Source organism: Perna viridis, chromosome 3 (genome assembly GCF_037379345.1).
Source record: "Perna viridis isolate PV_CMFRI_1.1 ecotype Kerala chromosome 3, ASM3737934v1, whole genome shotgun sequence".
Taxonomy (NCBI): Eukaryota; Metazoa; Mollusca; class Bivalvia; order Mytilida; family Mytilidae; genus Perna; species Perna viridis.
This window is the reverse complement of record NC_142447.1, coordinates 39,101,918-39,120,527: the sequence shown is the minus strand read 5'-3', so window position 1 is coordinate 39,120,527 and position 18,610 is coordinate 39,101,918. Positions and strand designations below refer to the sequence as shown.

General features: G+C 32.4%; 1 protein-coding gene across 2 annotated transcripts; it reads left to right on the top strand.

Annotated features, from left to right (window-relative positions):
- Nucleotides 1–1,107: 1,107 nt before the first annotated feature.
- LOC148622195 (uncharacterized) lies at nt 1,108–18,304 on the top strand. 2 transcript variants are annotated; one of them, XM_088571837.1, is made up of 7 exons: nt 1,108–1,885; nt 11,569–11,702; nt 12,215–12,434; nt 14,378–14,401; nt 14,884–15,186; nt 16,116–16,148; nt 17,317–18,304. In XM_088571837.1, exons 1-7 carry the CDS (start codon nt 1,807–1,809, stop codon nt 17,424–17,426), a joined length of 903 nt encoding a protein of 300 aa, XP_088427963.1. In that variant the 5' UTR covers nt 1,108–1,806; the 3' UTR covers nt 17,427–18,304. The 2 variants fall into 2 exon arrangements, with proteins under 2 accessions (XP_088427963.1, XP_088427964.1); XM_088571838.1 differs by having other exon boundaries at nt 1,110–1,885; nt 14,884–15,177.
- Nucleotides 18,305–18,610: the final 306 nt, after the last annotated feature.

Genomic DNA, 18,610 nt, shown 5'->3' with positions numbered 1-18,610 from the left:
GTATTTCTTGAAGTGTGTGAAAATGTCCTTTTTCTTCAGTCTTATTAAAGAAGTTCTTTCATGTTTATAAAATATCAGCTTTTAAAACTCTGATGAAAACAAGCAAATTAAAAAAATGCGTGTAGTTACATATTAAACCGCTAGATGCAGTCTTCTTTTAGTATTTGTGCAAGACTTAAGTTGCGAAAGAAGGCACTCCTCAAAACAAAACAAAAAGTGCGATTTTTACTTTAACTTCTGGTATTCTATTTGTATTTCATTAATTTTACAGAGAATATCCTGAATTTATAAATAGCTTGTGACTCGATTCCTAGATTTATTTCTACTATTTCAATTATTTGAATATTTACATAGTGTAAATTTTCATTTGATAATAGAAAGCACAAGTTACATATTGTTTTGTCATTATTACATTTGCCAAATTACTAAACCTATCGGCGAAGTACATTTATGAATATTTTGTCCACCCCGTTCCCGTAATATAAAAGCATTCAACAATAGATGCACGTTTAAAATATGCAAGCATCTTACTTTTCACATGAAAAACGCATTGCTTCTGAGATATTGTAAAGACATTCTGACTTGACACGGTATGAAAATGTAAGGATCGATTTTTCAGGAATGCAAAATTAAATGATCATTGTTGAGCACTGAAGTCTCTCCACAATTTCTAATATCATTATCTAGATTTTAAACAAAATGCATATAATACCAATAACTTCATTAAAAAATCAACATCGTGCATGAAGTATAATAGTAAACTTTAGTTTCATCGTTTATAAATAAATCATAATTAAATTTTGTTCTTCATAATTGAGGAGCATTTTAGTAGAAAATAATTATATGTCACACCTAATGGATACATTGTTCCTTGCTTTTATCATATATATTTATTGTGTGTCATATCCCAGACTGGTGCGCATTTTAATTTATCAATGCTCATTATATTTTATTAATTTTTCCATTACATCTCAAAATGGACTATTTCCATGAAATTGAAAAATTGGTTGTTTAACCGCGAGGATTAAATTAAATTTCACCTGTAAATATTTTCTGTATTCACATGATTCAAACGGTTTAAATACCGATCAAACAAACAGTTAAGTATTCAGTCACACTAATTAAGTTGGCAAATACTAGAAGGTTTTGACACGAAGCACACGGTTAGCAAATAAGAGCTTGAGTCTAGAATCAATTTATTTTTCTCATTAATCTTGCAGAAAACACCAACAGATGATTCAAACAGGGTGTCATATTATATTTGTATTATAACAACGTAGAGAGTGGATTAAGTCAAAGTGAAAACCTCTTTAAAATTGGGTTAGTTTTAATGATTGGATTCTGTTCATTTAAACCCAAAGCAATCGTTGACCCATCAACTTAATTATCAGTGCAACGATAAAATTGTAGTTGAATTAACGATAAATGGTTATAAGGGACGTGTTAACGAAATCATAATATCAGAAATAGGAAGCGAAAAACTGAATCGATCAGTTACAAAGTATGTAATGTCCACGACTATCTACATCAGCGCAAGTGTCTTATTTGAGAGTCAATATTAGTATTCCTTTAAATTAAACTTCATGGACTCGAGCGTCAGATATTTGACTGGAATACTTCTGCTAAATAGCATTAGTGGTGATATTCGTCATTGGTCTGTCCGACTATTTTATTTGAATTATGGGAGACCACGTACAACCATCAATTTTCAATGCACTCTAGAGTACTATTAACTTAATAAGGAATTGTTTTAACTGCAAGTAAAAGATGATTGTTCACTGTGTGTGTTGATGTCGTTAAACCAACATGGAACTTTATTATTTACTAGTCCAGCGATCCTTATGGACCGTTCAGTTACTGATTAATTTTCTCGTTTTAGCAGAGGGTAAGTTTTATGTTTCTGTTTTAATTTTCAACATAAATGTTTTACCATTAAAACAAATAATTTAGATAACGTACACTCAGAATATGTAGTATTTGAAGATCGGGTTAAGCTTTCAGAGACTCTTCCATGAAAACAAAAGTCTTCATAGACAAAAGTACAAAGAACGAAACCTGAACCGGTTGGTAAGGTTATTTACTGACCAGTAACTTGAGTCTGTTTAGTAGAAGCCAAACCTAGCACATTATACAATACCCAATTCATTATAACCGATTTATAATTAGATACAAATGATGTTCATTTATTAAGTAATTTGTTGCTTTAAAAATGACTTGCTTAATAATGAACAGCTCGATATTTATGTAAATCCAAGTCCTATGTATGTTTTTTTTTCTAAAATTTATGTATCCTATTCCCTCTTTACGGTACACATTATTGTCAAATACAAATTAACTGTTATTTTTTGTTGGTGTATTTCTTGTAGTTTTCTAGTCCTACTAATTGTGTGTAATCAATTAGATTTTGCATCAACATTGAACAGTTTTATGTCTTCAGTGTAATACTTTTATATTTTATGTCATGTTGAGATATCAGTAAAATGCAAAAAATGAAGTATTTTAGAACCATACAATTATAAAGACAGATGTGACACATTGATGTTTCAACACCTACATGTACAGGTAGCACATTCTTCTGTCTGTTTTCAAGTGATTAATGATTGACATAAGACTATACACTTATCAATACAATTGTACAATACCTCAAATATATTGAATTGCATGCAATAAATGTGCACCTATCTAGTATAATTCTAAAGTATAGACATATTATATCATTCTTATAAAGTATTTAAAGTTTTTGATCAATGAACCTCATTGACTAATGTTGATACTAATACAACAAATTACTGTTAAAATGTTAAGGTAAAACTAACAATATTCGCCTGCGATAGTCATCTGTCGGAAGACGTTTTCAATTTTAATTCACGAAAGACTTGATTGAGAACTGAACTAATCGACACAAAAGATATAATCCATTATCACAGTTCTTTTTGTTAAAAAAGCCAGTCCTACTTTTAAAATGGTATTGTGTTGAGTTACTTTATATTTAGTGTATTATGGGGAATTAAACTCCACCGACACGCATGTAGTGCAGTTTTAAATAATACATCTTGTCAAACAAACCTATTGAAAAGAGCTTATTATACACCTTCTCCGTAATGTGGGGGTGTTTATACATTGTATATACATGTATATATATACCACACACATTGCGGAGGAAGTGTATTATACATATATGTAATATATCTTTTCCTGTGTTCACCCGTTTCTTGCATCCTGATAATTTGATGAAACTTTGGGAAGTTTATTTATCACATATCATTATGCACCGCATGTTTTTTTTTTCTCATCTGATTGACTTTTGGGGATTTCTTATGCAAAAAACATCAGGAGAGTCATTGGTCAACTAAAAGGGGGCCATATCGTAATTCACAAACTCCTCTACAACCACGGAATAATTTTAATGAAATTGTCACATATTTATTATGGTATTGTGCATCTCTTATTTGCTTTTTTCTTTAATCTGAATGACTTTTTGGGTTTTTTTATGCAAAGCATGGACTTAAGGATTTGTTAACCAATAGGGTCTATTTTCCTAATCCACAACCCTTTGAAACCACTGAATAAAATTTGGTGAAATATATACATATTTTGTTTTCACATGATATTATTGTGCACCATCTATTGTTATTGCACGTTGCTGCTGCAAAACATGGACTTCGTATTTGTCAACTATTGGGAGACCATAAATAATATTTTTTTATTCACAAGTCCTTTAAAATCACTGAATGGAATTAGATGATTTTTTTTAAATCTTTATTACATGATGCAGCTGTGCATCATTATTTTGTTGATATTTTAAGCTGAATGACTTCAATAGTTATCTAATGCAAAACATGGACTTTGGGGATTTGTCGACCAATATGGTCAATCCGGAAAATCCTTAATAACCGCTGGGTGCATTTCGATTGAATTTTTACACATTTTTTATCACATGATGCCAATGTGACCTCCTATTATATTTTTCATATGACTTGAAAGGTTTCCTACGTGGTCTCTGGAAGGGAAGCGGTATTATCACACAATGAGCTTTGGTAATAGTTTAATATAATAATAATAAACTTATTAATTTAATCATGTATTAGTTGACTACAGTTTTAGTCAAATACAGGTCAAGAAAAAAAATGACAACTATTAACTCGAAACACCTTGCAAACCAATCTTGTTAAATCATTGTTAAGTTATTTTGAAAGTGCCTTCAATTCCATATGCAATACTTATCTAATAAGTAAGGGTAACTTCTGTTTCATCTTTTGGAGAAAATTGAAACGTTAGTAAAAGCATTCTTATGTGGCAGTTTTAATACCTACTAGTCTCAATAATAATAATTATTATTCCACTTATTCCAGTCATTACACAGTTCATATATAAAAAATTAAACAATGAATCACTACATTTTAATGTTTACCATTTTTACCAAAATGTGTTTAAAACAGACAGTGGTGTAGCTTTTTTGAGTACCTACTAAGAAAAGACGACATACCTACATATCCCGAATATTTAGCTGCCACTAAAAATAAATTGTAATAGTCCTGAGCAACAGCCTAAAACCAAGCGATCAATCTTTTTAAAGTTGGGTGTGGGGACGAATAGTCATTTGCATGTGTTGTGATGTTGTTACGCAGCATAAAAAGGAAAACTTGCAGTTGTGGCCGTTATTTAAATGCCTTAACAAATAAATAGAAGATTCTCACTGTCCTCGACTTTATTGTCCGAATCTTGTATTACAGAGGCACTGGAGAGCTAATTGACAGATATTAGCTTGTATTGGCAAGTATGCTTGATTCAACTGTCAAAAGGTTGTAAATAATGGTTTCTTGGTAAACTTTTGACCTCCTTATATTACCTTTTCAGGCAATTCAATAAATGACGATGTGGGAATTAAACATTGAACTGATTAATTAGATCAGTGAACAAGTCAATAGTACATGTTTTATCAGAAAGCATTGCACTTTCTTGTTTTATGCTTATGTGTTTAAAAAAAATGAAAACGACCATTCGGTCGCAGAATTTCAACTCTCAAAAGGTTCCATCAATTTCAACAGGTGAAGACGCGCAAAACATTAATACATATATTTGAAAAGCAAAGTTTTGGTCGTCCCCTCCGCGGGACTCGAACCGCTGTGACATCTATGGCAACGCCGCCTGCATATGTATATATATAAGCGACGCAGAATGTGACGAATCTATTCGCTACGCTACTCCATCGGATTAAATTGATACACGGAAGATAATGTAAGCATAGAGGGGTCTGAAAAATTCCCAACGATGTTATAACTGTCAAATTTGCAAAGCAAAGTATTGGTCGTTCCCTCCGCGGGACTCGAAAATCTATGTATATATAGTCGTGACATTCTGAGACGTTGGTATTTAGAAAGTGTTGATCTTGTTCTTTTTCTCTTATATAATGGGTAAAAATGTGATAGGATCAGTGGACAGGATATCTCTTCCGATTATAACGACCAACACGAAATGTAGCTTACATGTACGGATCTGCAACATTTCCAAACATATCCTTATTGTAAATATTTGTAATATATAACTTAAAAAAAACACCAAAAAAATCAGCAATTAATATCATGCCAAGGATAGATTTTACGATATATGTGTAAGTTGCATAATGCTATATTGAATTTATATTTTCCATTTGGTCTTATTTATTGAACTAGTTTTAGGTATACATGAAGCCGGTCATTTTTTCCGATCTTTTATGCTAAGCATTGACTTTAAAGCAAAAAATACTTGTCGTAAAATTTTATTTTGATGTTTTTCGCGCAGTGTGGTTAAAACCTTCATGAACAAAAGGGAAAGGTCATACAATCATTCTTTACTGCTTTAGGTTTCTGGAAGCAAGTAGAAAATTCGATTTATGAAAGTTCTACAATTTACATAAGCGGATTTGACAGAATCAAGATGGCTGGTGTAATTGGCGTGATCAATCTTACGCTTTGGTTCAAGCTCCTTTTACTGGCAAGATAAACCCACTTAACCAAAATTTCTGTTATATAACCTTCCAATACTTCCAATTTTCGAACACTTTGGCAAATTACAAGTCAAATGGTCAAAATGTTTTCATCAATCGTTCATTTCATATTATACATAGTATATACACATATTTACATGGGTACTGTTAATTTCACTAGTATATGATACAAATGAAACACTGATCCCTTAATTTGGTTTGGTTCTTAAACTTTCTAAGTGATAAATTCATAGAAAACTCAAAACGAATTAATGAAAAACTATGTCTTGCAAATATGTCAAAAATACGTATAGGACCGATTTGGGATCTCCAGCATTATGATACTATAGTACTTGTATTGGGAAAACTTCCAATTCTATGGTATATTGGAAAATGTGAATTGGGATAATGAATGGGGGGATGAGGATTTTTAAATATGTGTGTTACTAAAGGGATTTCGAAATCGCCTTATTGTGAAAATGTTGGGAGGAAATTAGCTCAGCTTTTTTTTCGGTGCATCCCTTATTAAATTATGACTTGGAAATTATATCATCTTCTATGTACTGAAAAGTTTGACACAAAAAAAACTTTACAAGTATTTAAAAGATCTTAAAGATTTTCTCAATAGTATTTGTAATGTCAACCGTCTAATATTGTTATAAAAAGGAAGTGTCTTAGACACAAGCAACAATTAGTTTCTAGATAATTATCTTGCCTGTGTATAAGGGAAGGAATCAAATAACTTTATACAAAGCGAATTAACACCATACAAAAATAAGTGGTGGTACAATGAAGGGCCCGTGCTTTCCACATTAAAAATCGTACCAAAAACTATATTGAACAAATTAAGATCGAAACTTACAACTGCTGATAATACTGGTGATATCGTAATAATCCTTTGGAAAGTGAACACACTATGTTATTTATCCGTGCTGCCGAAAGCAGAAAAAGGGCTTAGAGTTGAGATATCTTCTGTCTACCTATCATATACGCATTTAAGTCTTTAAAATGTGTAATCTGATCCCTTCAACTAACCAACTATATCGTTTTTGTCTTTGTAATAAATATATAATTACCATCTCCATTAAATGATAGTTAACTTTCTGTCTTGATGAAACTAAGTACAGTGACTGCTGATAATATCATTGTAAGACATCAGCTGAAAAAAAAGATAACGAAGATTTGCATATGTTTAGAGAGGCCAGCATGGTCTCACTACAACTGCATATTATCCATTAATAATCATATCACAAGTTGCATGTATTTTTTTATTCTGAAATATATACAAAGCAATTTACGTATTGCTAACTGATGAATTGTCTGTTTTAACTCGTCATGACAACACTAGCTGATTGAAAGCACTAAACTGGTACATATAATTTCATTTGTAATTATTATTTTACCAGTACTTCATTTTAAATTGCATTCAATTATTTCAGTAACAGATGCAGTCATGACTATCTTTATTATAAGAATTAGATACACTATTGACGATACTATATTGTTTTATTGCGTAATAAGTCTTCTTCCAATTGACCAAAGTAATAGAAATTTCATTGCGAATTTAAAAAATAAATAAACATATGAAGCATAAACCAGTGAACTATTTATGTAAACATTTTAATTTGATTTACGTCCACCAAGTAACTGAGATTTAATGATTTATTTACTTATATTCGGTTGCACTACTATAATTCACAGTGGTCATGAAAGAATCTATTAATCTGTTTGTGAAATACAGACTTACGGGTTGTCTAACTTTGTGAATCGAAAAAAAGAGTCGATTTAATGTTTACTTAATTGATAGCTAAAACCTTTAATGGTGAGTTACATAATACTTACTTGAAAATGTTCAATGTATTTTTCAAAAAGTAAATACCTTACTAGTTTCGTAAAGGGAATGCATGCTTATACATCTACGTTATGTAAACAATAGTAACTATAGAATGACAACAACCTTATGTGTTACCAAATTTAACATATTAGAGTTAGATATAATAATATGTTTTATATGAATTTTTGTAAGGAGAATGCACAAGACAACGGCGTTTACTTAATTCCTACCTAAACATGAATGGCATGCTCACATGTCTTCTACACTGTAGACCGAAGAACAAATTTGTGAGGGTGCACTTGTCAGATTACAAGCGTATCCTGTTACTAAGACACCACACTTAGAAGAAAACGCTTCCAATAATTAAGTTCATGTCTTAAGATAGGTGCAGTTACATCTATATGTGACACATTAACGAACAAAAGGAAAACCTTATCCTATTCAAGCTAATGCATGTAAAACCTTCTCGTACATTTTAATCATTCGTAAGGGCAACTTATAGTGAGAATGAAACCATCAGTCGTGTTTGGTTACATGCATATTAAAAGGGTTTTTGATATTACAAAAACAAAACCTTAAAGTTTACGTACAACGGTTGTGACACCAGTATCATATATCAACTATAGCGTTATAAATTTATATTGTCTACAAATAGTATCTTTTAAAGCCTAAGTCGCATGGGATTTGCTAGATCATTTAAAGAAATTATTCTTAGTTCACAATTTTTTTTCCAAACAATTAGACCTATCTCAGCTTGTGGAAGTCCATAAACTTACTTTATACTTCATATACAAGGATTTCAAATGGATTTGATAGGGAAGGACAAAATATATGCAGATACAGGTTGTATGAGTTCAGATCAGATAGTCAATTTAATTGGCTCGTCGAAAAATATAGGGGTTTGCTTAGCCATTTATGATAAAAGTCATACACAATAAAAGAAAACCTCAATATTAAACGGACAAAAAAGATTTGTTTGTTTGTTTGTTGGGGTTTAACGTCCGAGCAGCAATATTTCAGCTATATTCAGACAATGAACATGAAATGAAAAAAAAGGATGGGTCACAACGATAATAGGGTGGACAAATTTTGATTGCCACTGGAAAAAGGGGGGATGGGTAAGGTCGGGCAATTTAGCCTCCTGTGGCGGAGCGCAAAGGTTCCTACTCCTATCGAATACCACAGCAGGGTTCTTTAACGTGCGAGAAACGTGGCATATTTCCCAACACGGTGCACCACTATGGTTTGCGGTCAGGTTTTCCGTATTATAGCCTGACAACCCCAGCATGCAACACGCCAGGGGTACCCCATTCCACCACCTGGGGCACACATCTCAGTTGCTCTGTGGGCAGAGCGCCTAGCCCCCGGCTAGGTTTCTGAGCACTATTTAGTCGCCTTATACGACAAGCTTAGCGCTGCTGCAGGCCTTTTCTTTTAACACCCGGACCTGCACGGGGCTGGACAAAAAAGATCATTACAAATCCCACTAAACCTAAGTTGAACTCCATCAAGTACTTCGGAATAACTAACCGTTTCGTAATAAAGTCATCACTAATAACATACTACGTACCAATTACGCTTATATGCATGTGTTAAACAATCGTAGTTTCAGGGATTTGATACATCGCATCTACCCCCAAAGAACTAGAGTTAAGGATACTACAAACACTATGAAGTCTGCCTCATATCTTGACATACACTTAGAGATCGATGGTAAAGAAAAACTATTGACAAAACTTTACGACAAACGTGATGACTTTTCATTCAGAATTGTCAACTTTCCTTTCATCTGTGGCAACATCCTCTTCAGCACCTGTGTAAGAGTGTTCATATTACAACTTATACTTTATGAAAGAGCTTGCCGTAACTACGCAGACTTTTTGTATCGCGCTAGACTTCTTGCAAGTAGGTTTCTGGGACAGGGTTTTGTTGCTACAAGATTGAAGTCGTCACTACAGAAGTTTTATGGTCGTCATCACTGCTGGATCCATCTGCGCCATGAATACTTCCCTTCGGCACCTGTGTACAGAGTTATCATATCATAACTCATACGTTATGCCAGCGCTTGCCGTAACTATGCAAACTTTTTGTATCGCGCTAGACTTCTTACAATAAGGCTTCTGCGGTTAAAAACGACCATAGTTTTTCAAAGTTGTGTTTAATCAATTATTTTGTGTCTGGATACTTAAAAATTATGTTGTACTCTTAAAAGGAACGACATTTTATCTTTATACAGAGACTGATTCTTGAATATTTGTTCATTTTTATCAAATAGTGCTGTTATAAAATATATATGAAATTGAATTAGTGAATTTGATTTTAATACTATACTTTTTGTGTAGATTTTTATCAGGAACTATCAGAAATCAGGGTTGAAGGGGTTAAAATTTAATATAAATTCTATGATAAGAAATATCCTAAAATATGTTTTAGAAGGTTTTTATGTTGAATCGATCAGAGACACTCAGCGTTTTATCACAAGACTATGAATGTATATTCAATTGGATTCTCAAGATATGAAGAATGTCCAAACGTCATTCAAAGCCAAAAAAGTAGCGTAAGAGTGGTTTTTATACTTTTTTCAACAAATCGTATTTAGTTGTTTCTCTGGTGAATACATTTATCAGAATTTTAACCCTAATGATTTTTATAATACAACATATAGCACATAATAGCATTACGGGTCCCATGCCAAGCATACTTCACGCTACCGTTGGTTACATATATATATCGCTTATACAGTTAAGGCACGAGCTGATTGTATGAAACACAAGATAAAAATGTACAACTGCAATAGTAAGTTAAATATACATGTATGTGAAATATACGTCATTGCTATTTCTAATGATTTTCTCATTTCTCAAATTTGACTCCTATTGATCAGTTTATCGTTACAATCCGGCTCGGATAACAAGCACTCAATTGTAGATTGAAGGAACCAAATCCATCTTGAAAGTAATACGGTAAAAGATTTGGCGGATTAATTTCTACTTTGTATGTCTGTGGCCTCGTTAAACATGCATTAAAATTAATTGGTTATCTGATTTTGTATTGTAGCATCCTGTGAAAATAACATTTATCGAAATTACAGTGGTAGAATAATCTCAATCGGAATTATTTATACCACTACCCAAGATGAGAAGTAAGGCCGTCACTGTAAATGAGCTTACATGCTACTTAATGTTGAACTTATCGTAGCGATAACGATTCTCTGATTTATTGAAAACGTTTTCAATATAAGCAACAATCTTTAAAACTGGTCCTTTGAGACAGATCCTCAAATGCATTTTGTATGAATGTTGTATGCATTTACATGTTTCGACATGCTATAACGAATACATATTGTTGACTTTGAAGGTAAAAATAGAAATTCCCAACAAAAATAAATCCTGTAATATAGATCTTCTAGCCATAGTAATATTAAGATGTAGTACAGCACGCACATAGAAAGTAGAAGTTGTCAACTAATTCAGTATCTTTTAGTTTTTTTTAAGTCGTAGTCAAAACATATATTAAAAAAAGTACAGCAGTTAATTGTGTTTTTTTTATTCACCATCAAATATGCGAATTTGTATGGCCTTTTTGGCCTATTTATAACATCAGATCATTTTCATAATATTGAATATATTGGTATATGCATGGCGAATCAGTGAAAATTATATAATACTAAATCTAAATAAATTGTACCCGCAACGATCACGAACTGTTAAGACAATCGTCTCTACCAGTATTTATATTGCTATTGAAAACTTGCATCTTTTTGTTGTAGGAAGGTTTGCTTACAAACGTCAATTGATAGGAAGGCAACCACCGGTAATTTTACCAGATGATCAAAATGTAACCGTCCATCGGCACGATAGGGCAATAATGAAGTGCACTGTCAACCACAGAGGAACCAAAAATGTAGGTTGTTTCACATTTGTATTTGAATATTCAATTTTCAAATATTTGTTCTGATGTTCAGACCTGACATGTTTTCACGGAGCAAATACTGTTTGACAGGTGTATAATTTATGTATATTTGTATGATATACAAGATTTTCTAATTTTTATATGAAATATTAGTATTAGTCTGTCGTGACTGTCACAACCTATGAATTAAAGGTTGTTTATTTAAAAATGATGTAAGGTAATTGTTCGCTTGGTGAAAATTGATCTAACTAGGAAAATTTAAGATTCTGTTGCACAGATAGAAGAAAATACCACATAGACATAATTACTCACAAATAATACTCATTAAACTATAACATAAAATGAAGATTGAAAATAGTTACTATCGATATTAAAAGTATAGTAATACTATAAAGTCTAACGTTACTAAACAATGTAATAATACAAATGAATGCATTAAAATTTAAACGCATCCCTAGTGCATAGTTAAGCCCTGAAAACATCGTAAGGCTATTATATTGCAGGTTCAATGGAGCTTAACCAATTCTAGTCACCCTCTTGCAATCAACAATTCAACATGGACATCAGATAAACAATTCAGTGTTAAATATAAAAAGCATAATGAAAGTTTAGAAAGCTGGGACTTAGTCATAGAAAACGCTCAGCCAAGACATAGCAATATATATGAATGCCAGATCTCATCTATCGTCACCCATTTGAGAAAAGTTCACCTTACAGTATTACGTAAGTGGTATACATGTGTTAAGAAGGGCAAAAGCAAACTATAAACAAACACCTAAATTTTCTCTCATTCTAATGGTGCATAATTTCAATTTCAAAAGTAACACATTTCCTGATCGGATAAAACAATTGTCCATCATCTCATAGACCGAATTTTGTAATGTGACTATGGCGTCAACCTTTTAATGATTTACTCGTTGAATTTTGATGCTAAAGTTAAATTGTAAGGAATGACTGTCTTTGAAGAAATGACCTTAATGACTGTAGTGCACATTTGAAAATAAGGCGCTGCGCAGTTTATTTAGTAAGCACCACGTGATTGAGGTTACTTCTTCAAAGACCGAAAAAATATTCCTGATTTTGTCCAAACATCTCCAGTGACTCAGAGATCTAATTGTAGTCATTTCAAGTAGAGGAGATATCCTTGAAAGTAGATTTTCAGGTCAGTGGTTTTTTAATATGTATGTCTCAGATTTTTCATATTATGCCTCATTCTTACATAGACTTGTACTTAGGTATTAAACAAAATACTGCACCCTCACTGGGGCTTTTTTCAGAATAGCTCTTCCAGTATTTAACTCTCGTGTTTTTTTTATTCCATGTAGTCTAGAGCAATATGCCAGCGAAGTATTTAATAATAACTAAATTAAGAGGTTGGCGGTGTAATACTTCCAAGTCCAATCATTAAAGGGACATTATTAAGGACTTGTTCGAATAAGTCAAACATTTATGTTTTATTGCGGGGTTCAATATGCTAGTACCTAACTTCAAATCCAACTTTGTGTAGCCCTGGAGTAAAAAAAAACATTTTCAGCGTTATTTTAGAAATATTTTAATCGAATGCATTGCAATTTTACAAAATTAAGTCATATTAGGTATCGCGTGATTGCTTTGTATTACGTGTTCTTAACAGAATATCGTCAACTTTTCTCCTTCACATAGGCTGATCTTTCACACTTTTACCAAGTTTGTTATTGTGGGTCATTTAAATTTTCATTTAAATGTGTTTTATATTGCAAAAGTTGTTTCTTTAGCAATTAAAAAGTAAACCAGGTGTTGACCGTAACCGGAATTCTGTAATATGAGGCGAATTTATAGTTTTGATAACTAAGACAATATACTGACTTAATAACTTCGCGTGTTAAAAATGCAACTCGGGTACATGTATTTAAATTCCTCATCATTCATACGTCTCTCTAAATTCGTGCAAGTTTGAAATTAAGCGTTGCGATATATAAACAATAATCACAAAATAGTTTAGAAAAAGATGAAGCAAAACGAGTGCATGGTGCCATCAACGTCAATTGAAAGTCCATGAAACCAAGTAGAACAGTTTAATTAAGACTACACACCATACAACATTCTAGTGTCGTCATCTTTAGATTTTCTTTTGATCGTAGCTACATTTTAAGAGCAAGCTTGAATTTTGAATTTTAGTAAATTGTATTATAAAATATAGCCCTCAACTGCATGTTCGTCTCTGAAAAATACAGTAACCATAGCAATGAATGAATTTAACCGAAACTAAAATAGAATGACAAAAAACTCAACTGGTCAAAGTACAAAGTTTAGTAAACAAGATGGAAACTTGAAAGAAAGCAGACAGGCAAGAAACATAGATTTTTAAAGGAAAACATACGAGGTACCAGTCTACATATACCAGTATTTTTTGGCTTAGCATTTTCATTTTTTTTAATTTACCACTCTACCAAATGCGGGCTAAGTAAAATAAAGGTAATTATATATGTGCGCATGTTTTGGCAGTTAAATTTATGCACTCTGCTCCATCCTTGCCCAAACTTCTTAAAAGCTTACCATATTTTTTTGCTATCAGTTTAATGACACTTCTTGCCGTTGCAGGTAGGGTACGTAAAGTTAGCATGAATACACAATGTACGTGTTTTAGTGGTCGACTGGCTAATGATATAATATATTTTCATTTTCAGCTACAGTTAGAAAGCTATCTCCTAGTAAGTGAAAATAATAAGAATTAAATGATTTAGAGGTACATTTTAATTGAATTAAAATAAATTAAATATTGTTAATAGTAAAGCTAAACTTGTTCTACAACTGACGTAAGCGCATGTCAGGAGTCATATTTCATTGGTACATTATGCAATGCCTGTTAAATGCCAACGACCAAAAAATTAATACAAATGATGTCTACAAAGTGTTCTGCACAATTATTTATTGGTATGGTCATAGGTCACTAGTTACCTTTGTGTTTTATCCGAATGATGTTAAATTATGGTTGCACTGAAAATTAAAATTAGAATTAAAGATTTACATGAATATTTTTTCCATCTTTTTCATGTCTAGTTTACAATTCATTGTAATGTTCACATTGTATTGTAACGCCAACCATTATTTACAATTTTAAGTTAAGTGAGGACAAAACAAAAGCTTACCAGCTCAAACGTGATTGTGCAGATCTATTATATTTCTATTGCAGAAGTGACAATTCATGGAACGACTTTACTCGATAGTCACGAAACAATTAACTTAACCTGTAAAGCAAGAGGAGCACACAGGGCTCCAGATGCTGTAGACTGGTTTCATGAAGGAATAATAATCAGACCACATGAAGGCAGATGGCGTGCTAGAATTCAAATATTTATGGAAGTTACAAGACGATCTCTAATAAGTCATCTCATAATTTTTAAAAGTAGATTAGAAGATAGTGGTGCATACATATGTAGGAGTTCAGATAGAGAATTCGACAGCATTGGTGTACATGTTTTAGAAGGTAAACAAAGTAAGGTTTATCTTTGAACTCAGATAGACATTTTCTGTTGTAATGATCACGTGTTTAAATAAATGCTGAAGAACTTAGGTTCTAAATCAGTATCACATATTTTCCTACAAAATAAAAACACGACAGTTAGTTTTGATATTACATTATCTTCAAAATACCAGTATACGCAACGTATATGATTTTAGGCTTTGTGTGGATCTATTTTTACTCAAATATCAATTATTTTGATTGATGATGCACCTATTTGTTGTTATGTCGCTGATGTCTCGACCAACGGGGGAATCTGCGAGACTTCTTAGAACACATGATGTGCGCCTGCGTTCAAAAATCACATCCTAACCGCATACGTCACTTCTGATAGTAAGATATTTACTCATGTTTTGACAGAGGATCTACATATGTACATGATGTCGCTAACACTCCCTTCCTATTTTTTAAAACTGATTTATTCCACGGGTCATAGTTTTCCTTTCCTCGTTTGTCTACCCCGGACTTTTTATGAGCAACTCGGCGGGTGTTTCTAGAAAAGCAGAGAACGCTTACCCTACCGGTGCATCTGGTCCGTGCTCCCAGTTTTTGGTGGAGTCCGAGTTTATTGTGTATGTCTGTTTTCCATGTCTGGTCTTTGTCCCTGGATTACATTCTTTCGATTACCCCTATAACCTTGGTTCCCTTGATTACTCTTTAAAAAACTTTTACATAATTTTGACTTCGACGATTCTGGTAGCAAATAGCGAAAACTTGCTCAAGGCAGTTTGCAGATCTAATCCAGATGTATACAATATTTATGTATGTTAGTCCCCTTTATTCAATATAAGGAACTCAAGTCCAATTGCGTTTGTTGTATCTTTTCGACTGTATTTTCAGTTTCTCTGTCTTATTTTTAGCAAAACATGTAAAACATAACACCATCTGTCGTTTATTTTCAGATAATGATCCACCAAATCGACCTCCAAGAACTAGTGAGTACAATAATTGTTTTATTATTATTATTTTTCCGCTGTTTTTTTCGCTATCGTTCATCGTTCTTTAGGAAAAAAATCAGTGAGAGCATTTTTTCATCATATTGATCAACGTTCTTTATTTACCTTAGAAATGATCGTTAACGCAGAATCGAGACCATCCTAAAGATGGCATTTTATTCTCTCTATGAGTATTAAATCATGTGCGTAGGTCTACTTAGTCTGCAGTCTGCAGTATCGGACATCTTGGTCTGCTTTTACATATTCCAAGTTAATATGATATTAGACTTTGTTTTCGAACTTGGAAAATTATTATTAGCTATAGATGTGTTATTTCGTATCCCTTTCTGCTTATACTTTTGTCTTCGGATGTAAAATTTATAAAGCATTCGCTCTGTGTATGACAATCACTGATTTTCACGAATTGCGTCACTGTCGACATTTAAGAGTAGAAACTAATATGACAGTTATCGATTTTCTATTTTGCAATTGTTATATTGTTAGTTTGTGAACTAAGTGATACCTCCATTTGACATATTAAAACGTATCAAGAGTTTGTTTAATGCAAACTTTGCAGGAAGTGACAATTCTTTGACCTTATAATTAGGCTGTCCATTTTTTCTCCGATTGAAATTTTATGAGCAACTTAGCGGGTGTTTAAAGAAAAGCAGAGAACGCCTACCCTATCGGTGCACATGGTCCATGCTCCCAGTGTTTAGTGGAGTCCAAGTTGCTCATTTACTTCTGTTTCTTTGTACGTTATTTTGGTTATTTTATTTTCTTTGTTGTGTGTGTCTGCTCTCTTTGTCTAGTAAAGTTATACTCGGATTATATTGTTTTGATTTCCGTTCGAATCCTGGTTCCCTTGATTTCCTACAAGTGAAATTGGAATATGTGTATGATTGCTGCAAAGTTGGGTGAAAAGTTTCATTCACTTTCAGTTTAAAGAAAATTGTCACGATTGATACTTGCGATCTTTCCTTGTCAATTCTTTCTCATCTGAATCTTTAATACTAGTAAGTGGCATTGTGTGAACTATTTTTTGTTAATTACACAATTGAAGTAATAAATAAATAGCAACTTTCGTAAGCGCATTAGTTTTTTTTCGTACATCAAACAAAATTTTAGAATTTATTTCAGCTTCACAGAAATGCCTTTACTTTTACAGATGCTGTGGAGAAGATTGAAGCTCAGCCAAACTCGTCTGAGATTTATACTGTGAAAAACACGACGTTACTATACACTCTTATCATATATCTGTGCTGTTCTTTTGGTTGAAATTGTGCCTTTTTTACCTTGATCAAGGGTGATACATTCTCGCGTACTTCAAGAGAAAAACAGGTGAAGTCATTTTTTTCCTGAAAAAAAGCATTAAGTTATTGTTCACATGCAGACCCATAGGGATTTGATCAATAGATGATTTTGTATAATACATGTAGTTTAACAAATCAAATACGAAATGCTGGGTTTGTTTATTGAGTATTTTTTGTGTATGTTTTTTTTTTGTTGTTGCCATCAGAAATAACCGGAAGAAAGTTAATTCTGGTTCTAAGTATCCGGTACTTAAGTGTTTAGTTCATATCGGAACTGAATTGTACAGTTGTGTATATTACAGATTAATTGACCGTTGTAATTTTTACCATCAAATAAAGTAATTAGTGTAAAAATGATCAGTCTACTTATATTTGTAACCTAAAATGGGTGATTATAAACTGTCTATAATAGTTTTGATAATGGTAATGCATTATAACCACACCGACTGACATGTTCAGCTAAAAATTCAAAACCAGAAAGCAAAATAAAGGGGTCAATATTTGAAACTATAAAGTTGCCACAATGTTGCAGATGAACATGTTAACAAATGAATAACAGAAGGCTTCTTTAAACAAAAGTTTTAATAACTGTTTTGTGAGGCAAAACAAATAACAAAATTAAAACAAAGATGCAGGTATCACGTACAAGATGTATAAACATTTAAAGTGCTTCTCAGATTGTTTCGATTTTTTACCTTCTTTTGTCGCCCCTTGGAAACTTTCTGGGCTTTCGTCGCCCCTTGGAAACTTTCTGGGCTTTTTTACGTTAGTTTGATTATTCATCTGATGTATTGTTTTTGTTGTTATGTTGCATATTTATTTCAAATAAATATTGTTACTGTTGACCTGTATTTTTTTACTTAATATTTAAAAATACTATCTTTAGTACATTTTGTGTACGCTTTAATTATAGCACAACTGATGAATAATCTAATGTAATGCTACACAATGAAGTAAAACATATTTTTCACATATTTTTTTCAACACATGTTGATTCTGCTAGCTTGCGTATAATTTAAGTACCAGTCCATACAAAATTCTGACGCTGTCTATGATTAGGTGATTCATGGTGTAGAAAAACCCATGGATCAGAGAGTGCTTTTTGGTCTATATATGCCATATTTTTATGTAGATATATACTTTTGAGAA

Bases quoted from the DNA above. Each gene is read 5' to 3' on its own strand.
- LOC148622195 (XM_088571837.1), top strand. From the start codon at position 1,807: ATGGAACTTTATTATTTACTAGTCCAGCGATCCTTATGGACCGTTCAG. The intron at 12,435-14,377 runs GTAAGTGGTATA...TTTCATTTTCAG, and splicing joins AGTTCACCTTACAGTATTAC to CTACAGTTAGAAAGCTATCT. The intron at 16,149-17,316 runs GTGAGTACAATA...TTACTTTTACAG, and splicing joins AAATCGACCTCCAAGAACTA to ATGCTGTGGAGAAGATTGAA.